Source organism: Phoxinus phoxinus, assembly GCF_949152265.1.
Source record: "Phoxinus phoxinus genome assembly, chromosome: 15".
In the NCBI taxonomy this organism is placed as follows: Eukaryota; Metazoa; Chordata; class Actinopteri; order Cypriniformes; family Leuciscidae; genus Phoxinus; species Phoxinus phoxinus.
Genome location: NC_136890.1, coordinates 23,674,863 through 23,686,260, shown reverse-complemented (window position 1 = coordinate 23,686,260; position 11,398 = coordinate 23,674,863). Strand labels below are relative to the sequence as shown.

Below are 11,398 nucleotides of genomic sequence, written 5' to 3'. Positions count from 1 at the left end.
CATCGTTTTTTTTTTTTTTTTTTCATACTGTCCTATCATGGTTAAAAGGCAAAAAATATTGTTTAAACTGATGGTGAGGGTGGGGGAACGGATTCCGACAGCTGTTTAAAAAAAAAAAAGCACTGACATTTATCACTTTTGGGATTTTGACGACAGGTCCCGGGTCATCGTTTTTTTTTTTTTTTTTTTCATACTGTCCTATCATGGTTAAAAGGCAAAAAATATTCTTTAAACTGATGGTGAGGGTGGGGGAACGGATTCCGACAGCTGTTTAAAAAAAAAAAAAAAGCACTGACATTTATCACTTTTGGGATTTTGACGACAGGTCCCGGGTCATCGTTTTTTTTTTTTTTTCATACTGTCCTATCATGGTTAAAAGGCAAAAAATATTCTTTAAACTGATGGTGAGGGTGGGGGAACGGATTCCGACAGCTGTTTAAAAAAAAAAAAAAAGCACTGACATTTATCACTTTTGGGATTTTGACGACAGGTCCCGGGTCATCGTTTTTTTTTTTTTTTTCATACTGTCCTATCATGGTTAAAATGCATGGTGAGGGTGGGGGAACGGATGGTGAGGGTGGGGGAACGGATTCCGACAGCTGTTTAAAAAAAAAAAAAAAAGCACTGACATTTATCACTTTTGGGATTTTGACGACAGGTCCCGGGTCATCGTTTTTTTTTTTTTTTTTTTTTTTCATACTGTCCTATCATGGTTAAAAGGCAAAAAATATTGTTTAAACTGATGGTGAGGGTGGGGGAACGGATTCCGACAGCTGTTTAAAAAAAAAAAAAAAGCACTGACATTTATCACTTTTGGGATTTTGACGACAGGTCCCGGGTCATCTTTTTTTTTTTTTTTTTTTTTTTTTTTTTATACTTTCCTATCATGGTTAAAAGGCAAAACATATTGTTTAAACTGATGGTGAGGGTGGGGGAACGGATGGTGAGGGTGGGGGAACGGATTCCGACAGCTGTTTAAAAAAAAAAAAAAAGCACTGACATTTATCACTTTTGGGATTTTGACGACAGGTCCCGGGTCACCGTTTTTTTTTTTTTTTTTTCATACTGTCCTATCATGGTTAAAAGGCAAAAAATATTCTTTAAACTGATGGTGAGGGTGGGGGAACGGATTCCGACAGCTGGTTTTTTGCCGTCGGATTCTGTTCCCCCCCTCTCATTTTTCTTAGCAGTGAGGTTCAAATACTCAATAAACTTTTGTTTTCCAGTTGTCCCCTATAGCCTAGTGGTCTAAGCACTGACATTTAACAATTTTGGGATTTTGACGACCAGAGTTCAAGTCCCGGGTCATCGTTTTTTTTTTTTTTTTTTTACTTTCCTATCATGGTTAAAAGGCAAAAGATATTATTTAAACTGATGGCAGTCAAGCTCCATCCACACAAAAAGTGAATCAGCCTTTTTTTAAGCCACTTCATCAAAACCTCTCATATTGAGGGTGGGGGAACGGATTCCGACAGCTGTTTTTTTGCCGTCGGATTCTGTTCCCCCCCCCTTTCATGTTTCTTAGCAGTGAGGTTCAAATAGTCAACAAACTTTTGTTTTACACTTGTCCCCTATAGCCTAGTGGTCTAAGCACTGCCATTAAACACTTTTGGGATTTTGACGATCAGAGTTCAAGTCCCGGGACATGTTTTTTTTTTTCCGTTTTTTTTTTCATACTGTCCTATCATGATTAAAAGGCAAAAAATATTCTTTAAAGACTAGACGATTCCCGCCGCCGTTCCACGATGCGCATAACAGCCACCCTCTTACCATTGCTTATTTTTTTTTGTTTTAAAAATCAGATTTTACGTACTACAGCTGCGTAAATGTCATTAAGTGTTTACATGTTCTCTTGATTGGATTACAAAAGGAAAAAACCACCCCTTTCAATTCGATCGAAGTTTCAATCGGATCGAGCTCAATCCGATCATCAATCCGATGAAGGTTTTTCAATCCGATTGAGCCTTCAATCCGATTATAAGGGTCCATGTAAATGCAGCTAGTGTTTTTAATGTTAGTCATAAGAAAATCACAATAACTGATTCTCAAGTGCATATGATCCCTTGGCAGCTGTAAAGGTTGCATTACTCATGTTTTTCTGTGGAGGTGTCTTATCACTGCCCATGATATTGGGTGGTACTACTGTGGCACGGTGAAATCAGGGTGTGTATGTGTAAAATGTGTCTGAAAATGCCGGCTAAAGGACTAGCTCCTCATTGGAGATAACTTTGTTCTTGTGGCCCTTAAGGGTGACATCATAATGGATGATCATACGGCAGCAGGAAGTGTTATCAGTGACATGTTCAGTCACAATAACCTCACACACACACACACACACACACACACACACACACACACACGCTCAAGATAGACACACACACCCATTCACATCCTCTCAGAGTCCCTGAAAGCTCAGGGGGGGTAAGTTGTGTTTGCAGTTATAAAAGGACTGCCTCCAACTTAGGGGTAGACAGAAGGTTGTGGATATGGTAGAAGCTTTTGTTTTGGTAATCTGTGAAAACAAGTAGAATATCTTTTCTAAAAGTCACTTTGCAGTATTTGAATCTGGATTTTTTGGCTGAACCCACTAAAAGTAAGTCTGATATCATTTTATACTTCTACATTGACATTAAAGTCTTTATAGGCCTTTTCTGAATAATTCAATTAGAAACTGTAAGTTTTTATTTATACTTACGATTTTTTAATTATTGATTTAAGAACCATTCATTCAATGGTCCAATGAATGAATAATTCAAAATTGAATAAAGCTTCTATAAAATAATGTGTTAGTTGCACGTGAATATTTCATTTAGATTACTGTAAAAAAAAATCTTTGTCCTTCAGTTCTGTCTGCATGGTTCGCACTGCATTGATTGGACAATGTGCCGGGTTCTGAACATCTTATTGGCTCTTCTGAGTCGCTTCCTGTTCGCGGTGCATGGCGTCCTGACGGTGTGGCGCGTGGTGGAGGTGACAGGAGAGTCCTCCTATTGGTTGCTGCTGACGGGGGTTGCACTGCTCGTGGTCGAGATGGCAATCACAATCAAATACACACGCAATGCAGAATGGAAATGGTGAGGTTACTGTATGCTATTGTTATATCAAAGACAAAAATACAATGACCCTGATGTCACCGAAATTAGTGCATATTGCCGTAAAATAGAATGATATCTTTTGCCAAAATAATTTGACTGATTGTTAAAAAAAAAAAAACTGTTATAAAATATATTTTTTTTTTGTCATATGGAGTCCAGAAATACGGTACATTGTCGTTCAAAAGTTTGGGGTCGGTAGCCTAAGATTTTTTTGAAAGAAGTCACTTATGCTTACAAGGCTGTTTATTTGATGTACAGTAAAACAGTAATACTGTGAAATACAGTATTATTTAAATTTTAAATATCTGTTTTCAATTTTAATTTATTTTAAATGGTTATTTATTCTTGTGATGGTAAAGCAAAATGTTCTGCTGCCAATCATTCAGAAATCATTCTGATCTGGTTTTCAAGAAGCATTTCTTATATTATTATATTATTAATATTGAAAAAAGTTGTGCTGCTTCATATTTTTGTGGAAGCCATGATACATTTTTTCAGGATTCTTTGATTAACATAAAAATGAAAAGAACAGCATTTATTTGAAATAGAAATATTTTGTAACATTATGAATGTCTTTACTGTCACTTTTGATCAAACTACTGCATCCTTGATGAATACAAGTATTGATTTCTTTCATAAAATAAGCCACAACAAAAAAAATCACACTGACCCCAAACTTTTGAATTGCAGTGTAACTACAAAAAGCAAACATGTTGTAACAGCAAGGCAGTCACTTTAGAATGATATAAATAGATTTACTTTATCATAAAATAACATCTTTTGTGAAAGAAAGAAAATAATATTAGTTTGGCACAACATGTGGGTGAGTAAATGATGACAGAATTTTTCTTTTTTTGGTGAACTATCCTATTAAGGACTCTTTCCACTGACTGTGTAGGACATGTTGTGTTTGGCAAAAATAGCCTTGCCAATTGTCTTGACACTCTCAGAAAGAGAGAATCTGTTTTGCCTTTTTAAAATAACTTTACTGAGTTACTCCAGACATTCTGGTATAAAAAGACATGGGGCTTAGAAGCAGGGTGCCATGATTAACACTAACGAGAACGTGGGAAATTACTTTCTCGTTTCTTCAAGCTCGGCACTTCAGTCTGTCTTGCGGGGACGGGTGATAATAATAACCCTTTCTCTCAACACAGCGACGAAGAAAAACAACCTTTGCCTTCGCAACCTTTGCATTCACACAGAGCGGCACATGGTCGCGTTCAGTCAGAATTTAAGAAAAGTATGTACATTGAGATTGCTGTGCTAGGAAATGTATTAATGAGACTCTCCTCTCCCACTGACATGGACGGAGGACCTGCTGAGAACATCCTCCCTCCCTTCGTCTTTCTCATCATCCCCTTCACTCTACCATGATCTCCATCTCATCCTTTATAACTCTCTTTCTCTGCCGTACTACTTTTCTATGCATACTATCTCTCTCCTGCACACTACACTTTGAAGTCTCTGTGCTCTTTAGAGAGGCTTGCTTGTGTCAGTGGGGATTTGCATAGCTAATGGGAGTAATTTGCAGTCTACGTTGGGCTTGTGTGCCTACAGCACTGGACTCTGTAGTGTGACCCAGCTTTACCACCCAATCAGATGCATCTGACACACATGTAGGCATGTGAACTACTTGGTGGCTTTATAAGTAGAAAGTAAAGTATAAGCAAATGTGTCCATCCATTAATGTGACGTTTCTTCCACTCGTCTGCAGGTTCTCACCTATGGTGTTTCTCTATCTTTGCACTGTGATTCCATCAGTCTGGTTCCTGGAGCTGAACCTCCTACAGTCCAATCTGCCCATCAACTCCAGCACAAACTCTGACCCACAATTCTTCTCACAGATCCCGCTAACAATGGTGGGTGGAAATCAATCGTTAACTATAAAACTCAGACCTTTGAACCAAACCTGTTTTGGATGTTTCAGTACTCATATTCCTGGGAAAGTAATAAACATAAAATGCTCGGATGGAAATTGATTCATGCGTGGAAAGCAGACTGTTTTCTGTAAAATGTCTGGCGGGGAGAAATAAATGCAGAAGATTGATAAATTAGGAGTGGTAGAGAGCTCAGTTTCACCTTTGACCTGTGTGAATTGTACAAAAATCACAAGCCCACACACTAATAATCCCACAACTATGAATCTGAACAACACTGATTCCCTGCAACACTGACTCGTCTTGTCTAAAAAGAGTTATCAGGGCCTATAGGCAACGATTCAGGCACAGATTTGTAAAAGTCTTAACCGCAAAACTTGACTCTAAAACTATACAAACTAAAACAATAGCTTCCTATAATCCAGAATAAAAAAAATCTTTGCAAAAAAATGTCATAAGAATATAGTAAAAGTTATCAAATATTTTCTCACATCTTAATTTTTGTTTTAGAAATAAAATGACAGGCTTTTATGTTGTCTGACTTTATATGAAAATGCAAATATAAACGTTTTGTCAGCTGTCTTTCTATTCGTATGAATCAAAGATATTACTTAAATATCTTACCTTTTTGGCATTTAATTAATACAAAAAAATTCACACATTTTAGTTTTTGAAAGTAAAAAAAGAAAGAAAAAAAGAACAATCTAAAGAAAAACATATAGAAACATTCCTAATAAGAACTTTTGGAAATACAAAATATTCTTAATTTCTAAGGTTAGAATTCAATTGTAATACTATAATAATAATAGTAAGAATGAGAGACTCCATCAAGGCAACTGGTGCTGACCTAGAGGGATGGTTGAGAACAGATCTGGGCTCCCTGGAAGATTCAAGGCCTGGGTCTACCAGCATGGAATCCTCCCAAAAATCAACTGGCCTCTGCTTATTTATGAGGTCCCCATGACAGTGGTGGAAGGTTTTGAGCAAAAGGTGAGCAGCTATCTACGCAGATGGCTTGGGCCTGCCGCGTAGCCTAAGTAACATCGGGCTATATGGGAACACCAACAAGGCTCCCTTTTAGCTCAGTCAGGGAGGAGTTCACTGTTGCACAGGAACACTTGCAGTATTGCAACCTGCAGGGATTGTTGTGAGGACAGGGAGGAAGTGGAGGGTAGCCGAGGCAGTCCAGCAGGCGGGATTACACAAGGCCATCGCAGCTGAAGCACAAGGCCATCCTTGGAACAGTGCCGCAAGGCAGAGCCGGACTTGGGAGCCTAACAGCGACCTGATATGACTCTGCCAACGGAAAGGAGAGGCAGAGGCTGGTACAGGAGGAGGTGTGAGCTTCAGTCAAAGAAGAGCAAACCAGCAGAGCAGTGGCCATGTGGCAGCCTGGATGAAGTGGGAGCAGGCGATGGAGCGGAGTGTCACCTGGAAGGAAATCTGGAAGTGGAACCCCCAGAGAATCAAGTTCTTGATTCAGGGAGTCTATGACGTCCTCCCAAGTCCATCCAACCTGTGCACATGGGGCAAAATAGAAACACCTGCATGCCCTCTTTGTTCCAAAAATAGGGACATTAGAACACATCCTGAGCAGCTGCTCCAAAGCGCTGGGTGAGGGCCGGTATCGATGGAGGCACGACCAGGTCCTCATACCGCTGAGGCAATCAGCAAGGGGATCAAGGACAGCCGATACATACAAGCTACAGCCAAGGCCATTCGCTTCATCAAGGAAGGACAAAAGCCAGAGAAAACATAGAAAAACTGCTCTGTAGGTTTGCTCTCCACGGCCCGAGACTGGGTGATGACAGTCGACAGCTGAAAATCCCAACACACATCACCCAGTCCAAATTGAGACCTGACATCATCTCGGTCTCTGAGGCCAGCAAACATCTGATCTTGTTAGAGCTGACAGTGCCCTGGGAGTAGAGGATGGAGGAAGCTCAAGAGAGGAAGAGGGAGAAATACCAAGAACTGGTGGAGTATTGTCGGAGGAACGGATGGAGGACCAGGTGTATGCCAGTAGGGGATTTGCCATTTACTCTCTGAGCAAGGCCTTCCTGGGCATAACAGGTGCTAACCGAAGAAGAGCCATAGGCAACAACGTGGAGGCAACAGAAAAAGCATCCAGATGGCTCTGGTTAAAGAGGGTAGAGGAGTGGAGGGGGTGTAGAATGCCACTTGGACACAGACCGGGTCTGATCAGCCACGATGGGTCGCCTAGACGAGGGTGTCTATTGTAAGACCCAAAACACCCAGTGACTCCTGGAAACAACATGTTTCTGTAAACGGAATAAATGGTTAATTTAGAGGAATAAAGAAGAATTGTATTATTCTTATAACATTTTATGTGTTGCAAGTTCGGCTGCAGTTTTATGTATCCTGAATACTACCATTTCTAGGTTTGTTAGGCTCTGGCAAAGTAATTTGAAACCTACTGAAGCTCATGGTTTTAAAAATGTATATAAATTATTATTATTATTTTTTTAAGTATCCCAGCTCGATTATGTTGCATATAATGCTGTTACACATCGAAACTTGATCCTGTTTTTAAAGGTTCAGACTTTACCTCCATTTTCTCCTGACAGCTTTGTATCTGAATATTTTTAATACTGATGACTGTGATATTTTCTTTGTCTTGCGTTCAGGTGGGTGGAAAGCTCACTGGATGTTTTGTAAGAAAATGCTGCAAAAGCTAATCAGTGACTTGACTGAAAAGCTTTTTGGGAAACCATATCATCTCAGTTGTCCTATTTCATTAAGTTAATCCTCCAATGGATCTTTTGTTCAGGCACTCCAATGAGTCAAAGCAATCATTTTTTCTTATAAACTGTTTGAACCTTTTTAATCTGGTATTACAATAACATCTTAACAACATTTTTGATTCATCCATTCAAATTATCACAGTCTCGCTGTGTGCTCTCGCTGTCTGGTCTGTTACCATGGTGATCAACCTATTTGTGTGTGTGTGTGTGTGAGACAGGGGTTGGCGGAACTTGATCCTGAGAACTGGGTGGAAGCTTTGGAGCAGACCATGTTGATCGTGTTGGTTCTGGGCCGCTGGCTGATGCCGAAGGGCGATATGTCACGTGACCAGCTATCTCAGCTCCTCATGGTTTACGTGGGGCTTGGAGCTGATATCCTGGACATCTTTGACACTTTTAAGGAGCCACAAGTGAAAACCAAGCAGGCCGTGATCATTGTTGGGCTATGTTTGTTCTCCTGGGCCTTGATGCAGTTTCCTCTTGTTCTTACCCAGACCAGCCACCCCAAGGTCCAGGAGGAAGATCATCCAGAGGCCGCTGAGCATGGCCGAGCTGGCTGGACCGTTTCCTGCTGCTCGAGTGAAGTCTGGAGCCTTCTGCTAACGGTGGGTCTGCAGGATGGACCTTTCCTAATTTACCGTCTGTACCTCATGATACAAGAGAATGTTCTTAACCAGCTGATGATCTTCTTCACATGCAAGAACATCCTTATTGTTTTGCTGGAAGTCTACAGGATTTGTGTTGTCCACTTTGAGAAGAGCAATCCGGGGGGCGGAAGTCATGTGACCCATCTCATGGACACTCAGAATGGACTGATGGAGAGGCTATAGAACCCAGCTGTCAGGAATAGATTAGATTCACACATACTGTAAAGACTGAGTCTGTCTGTCTGTCTGTCTGTCTGTCTGTCTGTCTGTCTGTCTGTCTATATGTGTCTGTCTGTCTGTCTATTTGTCTGTGTAGACAGTATTCATACAAAAAGTGCCTGGTAAGGTTTAACGTTTTTAAACGTCTATCTACGTGTAGATACAATATGTTTGTTACAAGATTTTTGCAATAAAATATCCAAAAATCACTTGCACTTTATGATATATTTCCTGCTGTTGTGAACTTACAATATCCCAAAAGTTCACAAAGATTTTTCATTTCAGAGAAATTCCAATTTTAAATAATGGTCCGTCCCGGAAAAAAAAATCGCCTGTCAATGACGCAATATCCGCGTTATCCCTGGTTTCCGCTCGTAGTACTCGGTAGTACCAGACAGTATGGGTAGTAGGCCTACTACTATAATAACCATGGTGACAGACGTGGACAACTGCGTAGTGCAACGTCAAGCTGCACGCTGTTGTTGTTTCGTTCAAACTTTATGGACCATGGCAAACAGACTTTTGGGAAAAAAGGAGAACTAAACCGAGGATCATTATCAGCGTGGCATTTTCGAGACGCCGAGAGCTCCACGTCCGTGACAAACTTTGACTTGACAGAGCTCTAACATGTACTTTATTAGACAGGTGAGCAAATGTACATAAAACTAATCAATGTTATATAGTTCAACATGATGAAATGTTAGAATATGATCTGTATGTTATTCTAATGTTGATCTAGCTTACTGCTAGTCTCATATAGCCAAACAACGAAAACATAGAATAACATTATGACTTTCACCACACTAAAATGCAGTTTAGTGTGATAGTGTTGACCTAGTGAAACAGCGCTGCGTTACCTCACAAGTTTAATTCGTCAAATAAACTGACCTGTGTGAGTAGTATTTCTGCACTTGCGGGTAGGCTAGTAACTAGTTCGGTAAAATGAAATGTCCGTATTCCTTTAAATCTGCGAGGCTCGTGGGACTCGCGTGGTGATGATAACTTATCTGTCTCTTATTAGCAATCGCGCCCTGCTTCATACCTCAGTCATGATAAAAACATTAATGTATTCACTCATCCATAAACATTATTAGATCCATCGGCTTGACGACAAGTTCTATAATTAAGCAGGAAATGTTGCGTCATCAACCTTCGCCTTTGTTATTTTAAGAGGTTAGCGGCCCCTAGGCCCTAATACTTACATATTGTATCTTTAACATTCATCCTTATCATAAACATCTTGATTTTGAGATTGTATTATAAAAAAATCTGACAGCCAGCATGGACAGCACTGTACAGCACAATTACTACCACTTGAGGCCAGCAGATGGTAGTGTGAGCAAACTCATTGTAAGGACTGAGCTATGATGAAATTTGGAAATTGCTCTGGAGATCGTGACGCCTCCTCAACTGTGCCCTGACACACACCGTCTGCACACAGCAACCTGTGACATTTTAGCATCTAACATCAATAGGAAACAAATCCGTTCCTGAGTGCTTCCTGATGTTTGTGAATGATCTGTCCACGGCTGTCTCATTACTCAAAGTTCAAGCCTTTCTCCTTGCTCAGAACTCTTGTATCTGTTTGACGATGACATATTAGATTGAAGTAGGCCTGCTACTGTCATAAAGACCAAAATAGCATGCTAAAAAATCAGTGAGATTGGGATACAGAGCTCCTGTCATGCATGGGATTTAAAGCCGTAAACCCGACCTTTGCTTGTGGTTAATTAGAACGGCAGCTAATTAGGATATCAGTCAGAATAAAAACACATATCATAGTCGGGATTATTGTTTGTTTTGACAGGCTCTCAGAGAGAGACCTGACAGACGTGAAGAAAGAAAGACAGAGGGAAACACCTCAAAGAGAGCTCTGTCATTAGTGCTGTTCTGTCACAAAATCTTTCATTCCTGTGAAGGCTGACAGTGCTTGTGACAAAAGAACTAGACAAAAACAGGGCAACATACTTTCTCCCTCTCTCTCTCTATCTCTCTATCTGTCTCTCTCTCTCTCTCTCTCTCTCTCTCTCTCTCTCTTTCTCTCTCTCTCTCTCTCTCTCTCTCTCTCTCTCTCTCTATTCTGCATTAAAATAAATCAGAAACAATTAAAGTCCCCTGACAACAACGTAACACAATGAAACTGTTCTGCATCTTTTTCTGTCACCCCTCGGCTTCCCAGAGTTCACATTCTCATTTTCAAAGTCCTCTCCCCACAATCGAGTGCACTGTGACTGTAATGCTCTGGATACGGCGAGGATCGAGAGTGAGAGAACGAGAAAGAAAAAGGTAAAGAAAGGAGAGTGAAGAGCAGATTGTTGGAGGAGAGAGATGAACTGCACGCTTTAATGAGATTTGAACTCGTGGGAGGAGACACGCAGTCAGCTGATCAAACGGTTAAACAACGACCTGCCCTAGATAGACAGAAGAAAAGAGGAAAGGAAAGGAAAGCATACAGTTCTATTTGGTTCGAAAAGGTTCAGTTCCAAAAGGGAAGAAAGGGCAACGCTTCGTTTCACAGCCCTGCAAAATACTGCGTAAGTAAAACAAATTTACAGCATAACTTTCGGTAATTATAGTGTAGGCCTATATAAAGTACAGTAGCCTACGTGCTACGGGTTACAACCAGGAAAGTTAACAAATGATTTAATCTGTAAGTATTTTAGAACAGGTAGCCAACAATCTTACGTTTGGGAGGAATTTAGCGAGAACAGGCTGCACTGCGTAGCCTATCTGCTGTATAAATTTGTTAATTTTCCTGGTTGTTACCCCTTTATTCCCCAAACTTTACATAT

At 40.3% G+C, this 11,398-nt stretch overlaps 1 protein-coding gene across 1 annotated transcript; it reads left to right on the top strand.

The window, feature by feature from the left end:
- The first annotated feature begins 2,274 nt into the window (after positions 1 to 2,274).
- LOC307011866 (transmembrane protein 26) lies at positions 2,275 to 8,814 on the top strand. The gene is made up of 4 exons (XM_079637927.1): positions 2,275 to 2,593; positions 2,845 to 3,074; positions 4,813 to 4,957; positions 7,959 to 8,814. Exons 2-4 carry the CDS (start codon positions 2,881 to 2,883, stop codon positions 8,568 to 8,570), a joined length of 951 nt encoding a protein of 316 aa, XP_079494053.1. The 5' UTR covers positions 2,275 to 2,593; positions 2,845 to 2,880; the 3' UTR covers positions 8,571 to 8,814.
- Positions 8,815 to 11,398: the final 2,584 nt, after the last annotated feature.

Coding starts and splice junctions, on each gene's coding strand:
- LOC307011866 (XM_079637927.1), top strand. CDS start 2,881: ATGTGCCGGGTTCTGAACATCTTATTGGCTCTTCTGAGTCGCTTCCTG. Junction 3,075..4,812: donor CGCAATGCAGAATGGAAATG/GTGAGGTTACTG, acceptor ACTCGTCTGCAG/GTTCTCACCTATGGTGTTTC. Junction 4,958..7,958: donor CACAGATCCCGCTAACAATG/GTGGGTGGAAAT, acceptor TGTGTGAGACAG/GGGTTGGCGGAACTTGATCC.